Source organism: Phascolarctos cinereus, unplaced genomic scaffold (genome assembly GCF_003287225.1).
Source record: "Phascolarctos cinereus isolate Bilbo 61053 unplaced genomic scaffold, phaCin_HiC Scaffold_726;HRSCAF=1367, whole genome shotgun sequence".
In the NCBI taxonomy this organism is placed as follows: Eukaryota; Metazoa; Chordata; class Mammalia; order Diprotodontia; family Phascolarctidae; genus Phascolarctos; species Phascolarctos cinereus.
The window spans coordinates 118737148-118752802 of record NW_027556098.1 but is presented as its reverse complement, the minus strand read 5'-3'; the positions used below and the strand labels follow the sequence as shown (position 1 = coordinate 118752802).

The following is a 15655-nucleotide window of genomic DNA, read 5'->3' as shown; positions in this document are numbered from 1 at the left end:
TCTGTGAGATTTTATTTTAATGGAATAGAACCCCAACAGTGTCGAGAAAAGGAGCACCCATCTCATGTTCTCATTATGGTACATTGCATTTTTTAATTAAGAGGGGTTATCTTTTAGGGACTATACAGTTATGAATTGTTTTATAACAGGCTTTTTTACATTTAAGTAGTATCCCCAGGTATGAAATATTCATCAGAACGTTTCAATAAAGTTTTTAAAAATTAAACAAAACCTGTATTTTTAAAAAGGTCTTAAACACACATTTCCACAGTTATTTCTATTGCAAATTTAATCCATTTCTTGGGGTAGCTGATTGAGAACTGGCCTGGAAGCTGACTAGGGTTTAAGTCCTACCCTCTGAGAGACACATCCTGGTTGTGTGACCCTGGACAAGTGACTTAACCTCTCAGTGTTCTAGGCAGCTTTCTGAGACTATAAGTTGCAGAGAAGATACCAACCTGCATTAGTAGGAGAAGTTTCTTCTTGGGGACTTCCCTGTAACAGTGGAATCACAGGTCCCTTCCCATACACATCCCTTCTTGTATTGTATAAAATTATGCATATACTTAAAATTATTAAGATGCGTTTATATTTACATATTTTCAGGGACATAACCAAACTCTTTGCTATGTTAATGTCCTATGTTCTGCTGTTGGTTAAATTATGAAATTAGTTGTATTTGTTAATATTGGGCTGTTAAATCTTTTTTTTTTTTAATTCTAGCTATAGGTAGCTGGTGGCACAGTGGATAGAGCCCTGGGCCTGGAGTGAGGAAGACCTGAGTTCAAATGCAGCCTCAGACATTTACTAGCTCTGTGACCTTGGGCAAGTCACTCAATCTCTGTCTGCTTCAGTTTCCTTAATGTAAAATGGGGGAAATAACAGCACTTACCTCAAAGGGTTGTTGTGAGAATCAAATGAGATAATATCTGTAAAGAGCTTAGTACAGTGCTTGGCACATTGTTGGCAGTATTTAAGTGTTTATCCCACATTCTTCCTTCTCCCTATAAAAAATTAGAAAGTCAAATGCATGCCTTTCTTTTCCTCTTAGAGCGGTTTGTAGGAAACATGAACTAATGCAATATGACTTGGAGATGGCTGCTCAGGATCTGGCATCCAAAAAGCAGCAGTGCGAAGAGCTTGCAACAGGGGTGAGTGTATTTCATTTAATTTATACTTTAGAAGACTTAAGTTTTAGACAGTAAGCTTTGTTTAAAACAAACAAACAAACATGTAGTTATCAATATACAGTGCATTGCATCTAATTAGAAGAGGTTCTGGTTCAGAAAGACATCTTGTATAATATTTGTGACCTTTTTATGAAAAAAAATACTGAGCAATTGGTATTATTACTTAATATGGTATTGAAGAGAACTCTGTAGATGTTGCTTTGTATGTTACAGTGGTAACTGATACCAGATTTGTTTACATATTTATTGGGGGGGGGAATGGAGAAGGGGCTGGAGGGCACTGATCCAGACTTGTGATGTGATCAGTGTAGGGAATGCTCCTGGTGAAAAAACTCCGTCTTTGAAGCAGATTGGCAGTTGTTTTGCAATTTATAGTCTTAGTTGCCTGGGCCAGTTTTATAAGAATTAATTTTTTAGTTCATCTTGAAAGGATTCAGTTAAATACTCTAAAAGAGTTTTCTGCATATTATAAAAATTCTTTCTGTGAGTTCTTGTGAAGAATATTATTTATTTTAAACTTCATTAATGCAGGCACCATATCCTATTTATCTTACCCTAGGGTTAGCCAGTATTCTGTAGTTAGTAGATGTTTTTTAATTGAATTGGTATTAAACTGATTCATGGGATTAAGGTAGACATTGTGAGAGGAATCTTTGATATGCTTTGTGCAACTCCATCATAATGGAGTTTTATAATAATACTTTATATTGGTAAATTATTTTTAAAATTTGCAGAGCACTTTAGTTTGATTTTTACACCAGCTCTGTCAGATGAGCAGGGAAAGTAGTATTATATGTAGTCCCATTATATTTTGATCTGTACCACATTATATAATATTGTATTTAATACCATTCAGAATCACAGAATGTCAAAACGAGATGAGACTTTGTCATCTAGTCCAGCCCCCGCCAAGTCCCAGAGAGGTGAAGGCGATTTGATCAAAGTCACAGTACAGGTGGCAAAGTCACTGCCAGATCTCTTTCTGCCATACCCCACTACTCCACTTAGCGAAATGTAAATGTCTTACCTAGAAAGCTAGGGTTAGAGCCCATTTCTTCTACCTACTAGTCTGTTCTTTCCACCAGGCCATGCTGCCCTTCATTAAAGGAAGTAACAACCAGTGTGAATGGGCAAGGCACTCATTTTTTACCTGTAGTGGTGATGGGATTCAGTGAGCCCTAGGTATATTCTTATCTATTTTTTCTTGTAATTAGTGTGTGACATAGCTAACTGTAGTTAAGGGAGTAGTTTGTAGTGGTGTGTGAAATAGGTAGTTTGGTTTGATTTTTTTTTTAACTCTGGAAAAATTCCAGGCCATTTTTGAGTAGGTTCAGTCATCCTTTGACCAGGTAAAAGGTTCTTCACTAATTCCCTCACTAATCTCCAAAGATGGGGAAAAGGAGAGTAATGAAGTATGAATTAGTGTACTCTCCTTATGCACTACTACCTGTTGTCAAAGTTTAATTTTCTTGGCTAATGAGTAGATGACATTTTCAGCCTGAGGTAAGCAATTTTAACAAGTTTTTATCTTTTTAGTTTGTTTTCCTAGGTGGCTTTTAAATTATATCTACTTTTATGTTATAATAATCTTATTTGGTAACTAGAATAAAACCAAAAGGATACTTTCTAAGAGTATACCCTGGCACAAGATTTTTACTTCTTTGGGGGATGGGGAGTAGGGAAGGAAGTAGCTTTTTATTTATTTACTTACTAATTGCTCTTAGACTGTGAGGACATTCTCCTTGAAAGGAATGACTAGTAAGCTGTTCGGTCAAGAAACTCCAGAGCAAAGAGAAGCCAGAATAAAGGTGCTAGAGGAACAAATAAATGAAGGAGAAGAACAACTGAAGTCTAAAAATCTGGAAGGCAGGTAAAAGTGCAGAGAAACTTAACAGAACTTCATTTTAGAAGGTATGAAATATTACTCACCATGGAGGTAATTGGCTTTCTACTGAGATAGCTTATTCAAAGAGGAATCCTTGTAGTAATGGAAATTAAAAGACATAATAGTTGAGGATCTTCTAAAAATTTAGTGTAATTTATGTACCTGAAAACATGCACAGCTTCCATGCTTTATATTGTGATGTCTTCAGGGATGAATATTGGTTAAAATTACCATGAAGCATATATAAAGTGATCATTTTTGTAATTTGTGATGTTTAACTGCCATCTGACTGGCTTTTCTTATTTACCTCAATCAGATTATGAACTAACAGACTTAGACAGCAGTATTTCTGTTTGCGCTTTTTCATTAAAAATATAAATGCTGTTCATTTCCTCTAAAGCTAGTTCCTAAGAAATCACAGTCAATTTAAAGATGCTTTTACTGTTAGAATAAAAATGACAAATGCAGTTCACACAAAGTTTTTAAAAACCATAGTTGTCCACGAAAACAAACATAGCACATGGTAAACTCAACTCATTAAATGTTTAAGCATCTGCTTTATATATGCTCGGTGCTGTAGGAACACAGATGAGTCATATTCATTTTCATAGAAAAGCTGTACATTTTCATATGACCAAGGGAAGCAGTTTATGCAGATATGCCTACCAAGTTTGGGAGAGCCAATTCAAGTAGCATTCCCTTGCTTCTCTGAAAAGTGCAGTTTGACATTGCTTTGTATACCAAGACCACCCAAGACAGACTTGCTTCGCACACTGTAATCACTTAGTAAATACTTGTTGAATTGAACTGTGGCGAAGCATATATTTTTAAAGGAAAAGGTGTGTCTTCACAGAAGTGAAATATTTTAAACATGTGATTTAAAACATGTACACACATTCATAAAGTTCAAAGCAGAATAATGTAACTGACATAAACAGTTCCATTTGTGTAAGTAAGCACAATGATGACTCTGCCTTAATTTCATTACAGAGAATTTGTGAAAGCTGCTTGGGCAGATATTGAACGCTTCAAAGAGCAAAAGAACCATGATTTAAAGGAGGCTCTCATAAGCTATGCAGTTATGCAAATTAGTATGTGCAAAAAGGTAGGTCTACAATAGACCCTGAGTAAAGCTGCAGATTTGTAACAGTACATTTGGGGAGAATTTTAGAATTTTATTATGTCTAAATGCTATTGTGATGCCAGAAGAATTAATTTCTTTGCTTTTTAAAGTCCATGATGCCAGAATCTTTAAGTTTTTAAAATTTCATCTTATTACTTTATCAAATTTTATAGACAGATATATAGTGCTTTGAGTTTGTAACTTTGTGCAGAGGATCTGTCTGCAAAGTTGTTGTGCTCACAAATAATACTGTTAACCTTTAAATGTACGTTTTAGATATTTAAGAATTTTTTACACTAATAGAGTGATCAAAATCTTGAACATACTTTGCATTATTATTTCTTAATAACAACTCACATTTATGTGAAGTATTTCAGTTTTCAAAGCTGTTCTTTAGCATTTTCTAATCAGTGCTAAGTGAGGTGGAATTTGGCAGTTGATTCGTTTAACTTGATCCATAAGAACAGCCTTCCCCCTCTCCCTACCCCCATCCTGACCTGAAATTTTATCAGTGTAGGGAACTATGTGGAAATTCTTCATGGACTAGGTTGAAGTACCTTCTTTGGGACCAAGCTTGGCCATTTCCTGTCATTCAGTTTCATTTGTTTTGTTGTTGCTGTTATTTCCATTTCCATTGCTATAGTCATTGTGAATATAATTTTCCTATTTCTGGTTACTTTATAACAGTTCATATGTCTACCCATACTTTTCTGTATTTGTCATTCATTATTTCTAATGGCACAGTAATATTACATTGCATTCATATACCACAGTTTAGTCTTTGCCCTATCAGTAGGCATCAACTTTTTTTCTAGTTCTTTGCTACTACAAAAAAGTATTGCTGTAAATATTTTGATAAAGTATATAGAGCCTTTCTTTTTGTCATTGATCTTTGGAGTATATGCTTAGCAGTGGACTCTCTTGGTCAAAGGGTATAGAAATTTTAGTCATTCTCTTTGAATAATTTTAATTTGCTTTCCAGAAAGATAGGACAAATTCACAGCTCAGCCAACATTGCATTACTGGGCCCATCTTTCCTAGCCCCTCCAATATTGACTATTTCTACTCTTTGTCATTTTTTTGCCAATTTACTGAGTGTAAGGAGAAATCTCAGAGTTGTTTTGCTTTTCATTTCACTTATTACTGATTTGAAGCATCCTTTCATATGATTGTTAATAGTTCCCATTTCTTCTTGTGAGAACTGTTCAAGTCCCTTTGACAGATTTTCTGTTGGGGAATAGCTTTTGGTCTATATTTCTGTTAATTGTTGGTATTCTTGGCCAACAGACCCTTCTCCAGAGATATTTAATACAAAGATTTTTTCCCCCATCAACTCTTTCCCTAGTTGCATTAATTTTGTTCATGTAAAACCTTTTTAATTTGATATATTTGAAATGATCTGTTTTATCTTATATGATCACTTATATTCTTGTTTGATTGGAAATTGACTTCCTAGCTATAGCTGTCAAAGGTATCTTCTAATTTTTTATGGTATGATCTTTAATTTATTCAAGTATCCATTTTAAGTTTATTGTAGTATATAGTGTAAGATGTTATTCTAAACCCAATATTTGCCAGAGCACTTTTGGCTTTCCCCAGTAATTGCTTTTCATATTCCCTTCAATTCCTTTCCTATCTTGCATGCCTTTTCACCTTGTGCAATTTTGTTTTATCTTTCCATAAATCCTCCATAAAGGATTCATTCAATGCCCTTTAGACCTTCCTCTGGTTCTTTTATTATTTCTTGGATACTTGTGCAACTTTTAGACTGCATATCTCTTATCTCTCATGCTCACTAAATTACTGACTTACCTCATTTTCCATTCCTACTTATCTTTAATGATATCTGTTACACCACTTTTATCATGAGTCTTTTTAAAAAGCCATGCTTCTAGTTTTACAATGGCAGTTTTGGAGTCTAAACCACTTGTTACTGGCCTACGGACAGAGTATGTTATGTAATAGGATGGACGTATTATAGGAGTTAAGACTTTCCAAAACTTTAGACATTAATTACTTTATTTGAATTGCTTTTTGATAATCTCTCGGCTCTCAATGCAAAATCTAATGTACCAAAGAATCAAATACTTAGTTTTTCAGAACCCTTTGTGAGTCATCTATTTATGTTTTCATTTTCTTTTAGGGAATTCAAGTGTGGACCAATGCTAAGGAATGCTTCAGCAAGATGTAATCCTGTAGAAATGAATTCCTCTTCAATCAAGTGCCCCAGAACAGAAGCACAAGTACATAATGGAGACTTAAGTTGCTACCTGGTATACACAAAAATTTACAATTTAATCATTTGAGTAAATACAATGTTCTTTATGCTGATTGTAGTTGTTAGAATAGCACAAAAAGGAGATGTTTTAATGAAGATTAACATTGAAATTAAGACGTTATAGTGATCCCTCCAAAGTCATTTGGTATTGTTTGAGAAGATTCTTAAGTAGTAAAAGTCCCATTGTTAGGTCGTGTTTTTATATGTCCTTTCAGCCCATGCTCTCTCTATAAATGTGTAAAATGATTTCGAGAGTTTTTACTTAAGATTATATTCTTGAGGTTTACCCAGAAAAGATGGCCAAGTGGAAACTCACCAGAGTGCTGTGGGGGTGATTTTTACTTGCCTTATAGTTGAGCTATTTGCTCTGACAAAAGCTCAGCAGAAACTTAGTGTGAAATCTAAGCTATTCCACCCATACCTCCTCAGCACCCCTGTGAGAAATGTATGCATACACTAGAAAATGCCTTCAACTTTGTGCTTCACCAGAATTTTGATATTGGACAAAAATTTTATACTGCCAACAAAGAAGACAATTCTTTAAATGAGTAGTAGAGTCCATTGTCTTGGATTAGTAGAAAGCCTTTTAATTGAATATGTTAAATATAATAAGGAAGTTTCCAAATCATTTTTTCAAACCTGAGTGATGAACCTAATTAACTTGATTTAGCTCTTGATATGGTGTTTCAGGGTACGAGATGTAACATTTCAGTGTATAAGATCTGTATGTCAACAATATATGTGGTATCTTCATTATTAACATCCTTCTTTTATACTGCTTGGCTGTAATTTTGTAAAGAAAAATGAATAAATTATATTAATTTTTTTTTGTTTGGTTTTCATGATACAGTGTGTTCAAAAGCCAGGCATCTTTTTTTTTTTGCTAGCTTTGCAGAATCTTAAATGTGAACTTGCTGTTTCTAATTATATAAAATAACAGTAATCCATTACTAGTTAGCATTTGACTTTTTTACATGTTGAAAATGTTGCAAAATATTGTGAAATTGCCAGACTTAATAAAAGAAAAAAGCATTGTCCTAATTTTCATATGAGATGCATTAATTTAACAAAATGATTCATAACTATTAATACCTCATTTCCTTTATCTTGGAATGTGTTCCTTAGATTTCATTCTCCTCCACCTTGTGGCCCCTTCCCCGACTCCTCCCCAGCTACTAGTGTTTTTTTGTTTGTTTCAGTATTTCATTGTATATGCTTTTTTGGAACTAAATGTTTGTTTTAAAAATAAGGAGTCATATTGAAATGTGATTTAACGTTTTTTGTTTTATTATTCTCGGGTTTTATGAAAGGTAAAACTGGTACAAGGAAAGCTCATCTGTTAAAATGAACATTTTTTTTCAGAGATAAGACAACCTTTCCATTTGATATTTTAAAAAAGACATTGGGCACAAACTAAAAAGTGACAGTGGCCAAATGTATAGCTTACCTTTCTCACTTCCATATGCTTCTCTTTAATTTGGAAAAAAAAAAGAGTAAAACTGTTCTTTTTAGCTCCATTCCAAATAAGTAAAATAAAATTCTTGAATATTTTTCAGATTTTCTATAAATAAATATATATCTATCTAATAGCATGTCTTGATTAGATCCTTTTTTGCTTGCTTTGTGACCTTGTCCCCAAAAGATGCTGTGGAGTAGTTTCCCTTCGTATTTTAGGGGACTAGTTTATCTTTTAAAATTGTGCAATTCAATAGCTAAATTTTTCCTAACCTTAAAAATCTCTTCAGAGGCATTTTGTGATAGAAAGCATTTTGGCATGATTACAGAAAAGAGATAAGACATATAAATAGACTAGGCAAAATTCTTTCTAGTCTTCAAGTTCCCTTTATTAAAAAAATATCCATTTCAGTCTTTAGTTTTTTAATTATTTGGTTTAATTCTCAAAATTAAAAATAAACAATGAAAGATATAAACAATGAAAGATTTAAAAAGTCTTTTAAACTCATTTTAAAAACAAATACAAAGACAACACCACTGCATCTCAGTGTGAGTTTATGTGAGTCGCTAATGATTGCAACGTATAACACACACCAAAACAAGGACTAAAGAATCATTTTAAAATACATGTATTTTTAGGGAAAGATACACATTTGTTTTTGTATTAAAGGACAAGGTTCAGCTGAAAGAGTATCATCCTCCCAGTCCTCCAGGCTGGCAACATGACTGTCATCCTTGACTCCTCACTATCCCTTAGCCTCCCTATCCAAATTGTTGCCAAGGCCTGTTGATTTCCCCCTTGCAACATCTCTTGATTAAGCTCCTTTCTCTCTTCTGACACTGCCACCTCTCTGGTGCAGGCCTTCATTTCCTAATGCTTGGACTACTGTAATAGCCTCCATTTAGTTCACAAAGTGGTTTTCTTAAGTGCAGATTGAACTATGTCACCTCCCACCCTCCACTCAGTAAACTCAAGTGGGTTCCTATCCCTGCAGGATCAAATATACAATCCTCTACTGTTCAAAGCCCTTCATAACCACCCTCCCACATATGCGCGTTTCCAGTCTTATATCTTAAATATCTTAAACTTCCCCACCTCCATTCCCTCTGTACTCTTCAGTCCAGTGACACTGGCTTCCTTGTTGTTCCATGAGCAAGACACTCCATCTTTTCGCTTGGGCATTCACTGGCTATCTCCCTCGTCTCTGCCTTCTGGCTTCCCTGACTTCCTTCAGGTCTCAGCTTAAATTCTGCCTTTTACAGGAACCCTTTCCCAGTCTATCTTAATTCTAGTGTCTTCCCTCTGTTGATTATTTTTTGTATCCAGCTTGTTTTAGTACATAGTTGTTTCCATGTTGTTTCCCCATTAGGTTGTAAGCTCCTTGAGAACAGGGACTGTCATTTGCCTTTCTTTGCTTAGCACATAGTAGGTTTTTAATAAATTTAATAAATTTTTTTTAACTGATTGAAAACTTATTTGGGGGCATCTAGGTAGCACAGTGGATAGAGTGCCAGGCCTGGAGTTTCCTAGATTCATCTTCCTGAGTTCAAATCTGGCCTCAGCTACTTACTAGCTGTGTGACCCTGGGCAAGTCACTTAACCCAGTTTGCCTCAGTTCCTCATCTGTAAAATGAGTTGGAGATGGAAAAGGCAAAACACTTCAGTATCTTTGTCAAGAACACCCCAAATAGGGTCATGGAAAGTTGGGTACAACTGAAACGATTGAACAACCATTTTTAAAAAGTATGTAACAGAAAGCCAGGATTTTGCCACATAGAATTTGCAATTTTATTAAATCTGAAATCTCCATAACACATGGCATTTCAGACTTTCCAGTCCCATATTAGAATGACATTGAAACGTTTATTATTAATATACTGTAATTTTATGTGTATATTCTTATACAGGATATCTCAAAATCAGTGTAGTTTCAAGCTTAAAACTGCCATAAGATTTTTCATATACCCTGTATATATTTACTTTATTGCAGAAAAAATCTTTTGCAGCAGACACTCCTGAAAAAATGTACTAATGTTCAACCTACTTTTACAATTCTTAATAATGACTTTTAAGAACACTTTTTTCCTGTCAAAAATGATCCACCTAATCCATAGACTATGAAAAAGAATCACAAAAGCCAAGTTAACTTAGTTTTGCTTATTTTTATAGAGACAGTAATTCAATACTACATTTGTTGCCCACAACCAGATTGTACACTGAACTGAGAGGCGTGAAATAACTTGAGACATGGGCCAGACGGAGCAAAAAAACTAGCCTAACTTCAAAGAGTCCTCCCCGTGAGATACTCCCCAGAACATCTGCTGAGGACGTGACAACATAAATTTCCTCATTATCAGGATTCTTAGATTGGGTTGTATATTCCAAGGTTTTCCCAGGCGCCTTGGCACCACCTGCATAGAGGAGTGAATGTGTAAATCTAAGGTTCAAAGAGTGAGAAGGAGTGTCTCAGGGACCTCCTAATCAGGAAGGGATTGGAGAGCCGTACCACTTAATCATTGAGCCCTTTCGGGTAAAAGCCTGGGCAGAGGTCAAACTCTGCCTTGGATCTTAAACCCTTATCAAACTCTTAAGATCAGCCCTCAACATACATTCGTTGTCTTTTTAAATTAAAAGAATTAAATATTTATTAAAGAAAACATTCCCTTAGATTATAAGCTCCTGGAGGGTAGACTGGTGTGTGTATGTGTGTGTGTATGTACACATATATATTCTGTATTAGAGGCAACTTGTGGCTCAGTGGATAGATCTGGGCCTAGAGTCTGGAAGACCCGAGTTCAAATCCAGCCACAGACCCCTCCTAGCTGTGTGACCCTGGGCAAGTCACTCGACCTCTGATTGCCTGACAGAATGGATCCACTGGAGAAGAAAATGGCGAACCACTCCAGTATCTTTGCCAAGAAATCTTCCTCCCAAAAAAATGGTGTCATGAAAGGTTGGATACAACTGAACAACAATAATGCTTTATCTCTCCCCGCATAGTACTTTGCATGTAGCCTTAATAGTAAACATTTACTAAGTAAACATTTATTAAAATACATATATGTAAGGGAAGGGCAAGGATACAGGATGCCAAGAAACATAAGTGGAATACATAGTATTATGTGAGTGCAGGAGAAGATTGACAGAACAAAGTGCTATGAGAGGCAGTAGTAAGACCTGGGTTTAAATTCCAACTTAACACTTGCTGCCTTTTGACCATGAGAAAGTCCCTGACTTCTTTCTGGTTCAGTTTCTTTATCTGTCACAGAAAGATAAGAACAGCACCCACATCACAGGGTTGTGAGAATCTCATGAGCTTTGGAGAAACTTTAAGCACTGTATAAATGTCAGCCTCTCTAGTCTATTTCTCTGTCCTCCACCCAAACTATCCCATCCCTTCCTTATCCCACTGCAATTTCACTTAATGTGGCTCGCTCTCCCTTGACTGTCTTCCTCACTTGTGAGTTTCATAATATAGACCTAGGAGGATCAGAAAGGTATTCAACTGGCAGCATTGACCTTTCTCTTTTCTGAAGGCCTTCCCTTCTCTATGGCAATTAAAGTCTGAGCCATGCACCTTAGTGCTTGATGTTATAAAAAGGCTTTGTATAAAAGCTGCACATAGCTAGTAAGTATCTCAGATGAGATTTGAACCTAGTCCTTCCTGACTCCAAATCTAATGTTCTAGTTACTCTGTAAGACTTTGAAATGGCCTTGAATGATGGAGCTGTGGTAAGAATTGGAGCCTGCAAAGTGATGTGATAAAAGCAGCATCTTATGGCATGTCATCTGGCAGAAGTGTGTTGGATTTGAAGTGCTCTGCAGAGTGTATCGAGAAATCAAAGCTTTTTGTCTGACTCTGAAGCATTTTACATTTGCAGGATTCCTTGTGAGTACTGGATTTGTTAGTATTTAACATTTTTCTGAGGAGTCATTTTCATTTTATGTGGTGAGATGACAGAAAAGGTTGTGTGATCCAAAAAGATGAGTTTAATTTACAGATTTTGTCCAAACGTGGGATGTGGGTGTGTAAAGGGGTGGGGAATGGGGATGGCTAGAAAGGCAGAGTCCAGCTTGTGGGAATGAATTTTAAGAGTCCTATCTCCACCACTGCTTCTCTGCCCCATTATCTCCGATTACAAGTCACCAAGCATCACAAAATCTAGGACCCATAGAACATATTTCCTAAGGCTTCCAACACACATCTATCCAAAGTGGAGCCTAGTAGCTGCTTCATTCTATAAGCTCAAATAACTAAGTTCTCTCCTATAATGTGTGTGTCCTTGCTGCCTAACAACAGTCCATGTGCTTCCTTAAATCCCGTTTAAACACAGTTCTCACCTTAGCTAGACATAAACTTGATCCACCTGCCCTTACCAGCCCAGCCCTATCCTACCCTAGACTCACTCTACCTCTTTTTACTCCTCTGTGGATCCCTCTCTCTTTTGTCCCCTGGAATTCTTTCTATCATGAGCAAACTCCCCTTTCCTATAAGTGCTTCCATATCCTCGCATTAATTAAAATTTGACTTTCCCCTGAGATACCATTTCCTTCAGTGGAAGCTACTCCTCCCATTTCAGTGAGAGTTGAAGAAAGTTCACCCTATTTCTTGCTTAACCTCTGCTGATTCCAGGCCACTATGACCTTCAGCCTTCAGCAGGCAGCTGGTGGTGCAGTAGATAAAGCACAAAGCCTAGAGCCAGGAAGACCTGAGTTCAAATCCCACCTCAGGCACTTACTACCTGTGTGACCCTGGGCAGGTTGCTGAACCTCTGCCTTAGTTTCCTAAAATGGAGATAATAGAACCTATTTCACAGGGTTGTTGTGGCAATCAAATGAAGTCATATTTGTAAAGCACTTAGCATAATGCCTGACATACAGTAGGTGCTTAGTAAAGGCTTGTTCCTCTCCTTCTTTTGAGGCTGATGATATATGCTTAGATCACCTTCTTCGCATCTTTATTACCTTCAGAACATTCTCCTAGCAAATCTGATGTCCTTGTCAGAGCCTAACTCAGGCTTTACCTCTTTCCATTTATGGGCTCATCCTCCTCAACCTCTAGGTCAACGTTGCATGCTGACCCTTTTAATTCCCTAGCTCAGACTTCAGCTAGTGAATCTCACCTCTGCTTCATTTCAGCAATACACTGGCATAATCACACTTCAAATAAAGTACTGTCCCTTAACTTGAAGATTTCATCATCTGAAATTCCTCTGTCTCACTACTACCTCCTGCCCTGTTTCTCATCACTCATCCCGATCATGCTCTTTGTTCTCCCATCCAGACCTTATTCTGCCAGCTGTGGGTTTCCTCTTGGCAGCCAGAATCCTTGGTTGTACATTTGTTTGCTTCAACAAGCACTTATCGAGCACCTATTGTATACAGAGCAGTATACTATAAATTGGTTGAGATACAAAGATAAGAAGCTAAAAGATAAACCTTTGTAGAACTTATGGGGACTAGGTGGGGGATATGATGTACTCAAATAACTTTAACACATAAGCACATAAAAGATATGTAGGAAAAGTACTTTGTGAGGTCTAAAGGGGATAAGATCATTGCCAACAAGGAGGCAACAGCCAGGAAAGTACTTTGGTGGGATTTAGGTTGGGTTTTAAAGGAAGGATAGAAATTCCCTAGGCTTGGGGTAGGGAATTCAATACACAGAGTGTAGAGAGGGGATGGCAAAGTAGTCCAGTGAGGTGCTCAAGGTCAAGTAATGACATAAAGCTGGAAAAGCAGGTTGTTGCTGTATTATGGAAATTCTTAAATGCCTATTTGTAGTGTGTACTACTTTGCATACAACGGGTGCTTCATAAATGTTTATTGAAGCAAACTGGAATTTTATTTAGTGAGCATTAGGAGTTACTGGAAAATTTTGATCAAAGGAGCAACATGACCAGACTTGTTTATAAGAAAACTTTCTAGGTGATGTGAAAGTGGTATGAGATGAGATGGGATGGGATGGGATGTATTGAGAAAGAGTGAAGATGGGACAAATCTCTCATGGGAAGATATTGCAGTGAGTAATTGGGTAGAGATGAAGGCTTATGTTGACAGTAGTGAGAACAGAGAAATAGGGACAAGTTTAGAAAATATGCAGAAGTAGAGATGACAGGACCTGAAGACTAATTGAATATGAAGAATAAGGGAGAAGGACTACCAAAGTTTTGAACGTGAGATTAATACCACAGGAAAAAAAACCAGTGAAGTCAGGAATAATAAGTTTGGGGGAAATGTGTTAAAGCCAGTTTTTGAAAGGTTGAGGTTGAATTTGCTGGTGGGACATCCGGGTGATGTGTTGCAAGCAGCTGAAGATGTGAGCAGTGGAGCTCAGAAGAGAAGTTAGTGCTAAAGTTCTAAATGAAGCATTCTTAGCTTGGGGTCTAGGTATAGATTTCAGTAGGTCAGAGACTTTGGATGGGGGAAAAAATGCATTTTTATTCTCACTAACCTTTGTTTTCCTTTGTAATCTTATGTGTTTTATTTTTTGCATTTAAAAACATTCTAAGACAGTGTCCATAAGTTTTACCAGACTGCCAAAGTCCATAACATGGAAATTCACCCCTGACCTAGATTTAGGAGTCTTCTGAATAGAAATAACAGTTGAATCTGGGAGAGTAAATGAGACTGTCAGAGAAGAAACCATAGAAAGAAAGGAAGGACTAAAGACAGAACTTTTTTTTTTAAGGTAACTGGGGTTAAGTGACTTATCTATGATCGTATGGCTAGTAAGTCTGAGGTCGGATTTGAACTCAAGTCCTCCTGACTCCATGGCCAGTGCTTTATCCACTCTATCACCTAGCTGCCCCCAAAGGCAGAACTTTTGAGGAACACCCACATAAGAGGTTAGAAAGCCAGTGAAGGAGCTAGAAAAGGAGGAGTTATAGAGAGGCCAACTATAATTTCGTGCTCTCTAATTTAAGTTGGAGTGTCTTTGATTTGTCTTTTTAATCCATCACATTCCATGTTGTTACTGTTTCAGATTTTTCCACTCTTAAAGCACTCAGTACCATGCTAACCCCTTTCACTGTCTGCAGAAAACCACAACTTTTTATTTTGCTAAGATCAAGGACTCTTAATCTCTTCCCTCTCTACTTCAAAATGTGTCTTCATCCATTCTCTTTTCTCTCTGTCTCGTAGGAAGAAACATCTCTCCTCCACACCTTTGCTATGCCTCTGACTCCCCTGAACCCAGTCTCTTCTCAACTCAATTGGCCCCCTTTCCATTCTTCTTATACCTTTCACCCCCGTCACCACCGGGGGACACTTCTGAATCCAGGAGTTTTCACTGGCCATACCTCCATGTTGGAATGCTTTCCCTTTTCCTGGCTTTCTTGCTTTCCTTTAAATCCCAGCTAAAATTCCATGTTCCTACAAGAAGTATGTCCCAATCCCTCTTAATTATAGTACCTCCCCTCTTTGATTGTTTCCAATTTATCCCGAATATAGCTTGTTTATATGTTGTTTACATATAGGTGTGTCCTTTGTGCCCCTCCTCCCCCTGACCCTATTAGACTGTGACCTCCTTGATAGCAGGGGCTATCTTTTGCCATTCTTTATATCCCCAAGTACCTAGCATAGGGCCTGGCATATAGTAGGTGCTTAATAAAATGTTTATTAACTCACTGACTTTACCTTGCTTTATCACTTATCTCCTCATCTCTTGCATAGCTAATCTCTCCCATTCCACTGCTTCTTACAAATATGTCCAGATTTTCCC

The 15655-nt window shown here is 36.9% G+C and overlaps 1 protein-coding gene across 1 annotated transcript in view; it reads left to right on the top strand.

Annotated features, from left to right (window-relative positions):
* Nucleotides 1-7148, top strand: part of SNX4 (sorting nexin 4) — a 77675-nt gene extending 70527 nt beyond the window's left edge. The window contains exons 11-14 of the mRNA XM_020986007.2: nt 1052-1151; nt 2915-3060; nt 4066-4180; nt 6342-7148. Of these exons, the coding sequence (XP_020841666.1) occupies nt 1052-1151; nt 2915-3060; nt 4066-4180; nt 6342-6389 (409 nt within the window). The 3' untranslated portion in view covers nt 6390-7148. The remainder of the gene's footprint in view (nt 1-1051; nt 1152-2914; nt 3061-4065; nt 4181-6341) is intronic.
* The last annotated feature ends 8507 nt before the right edge of the window (nt 7149-15655 follow it).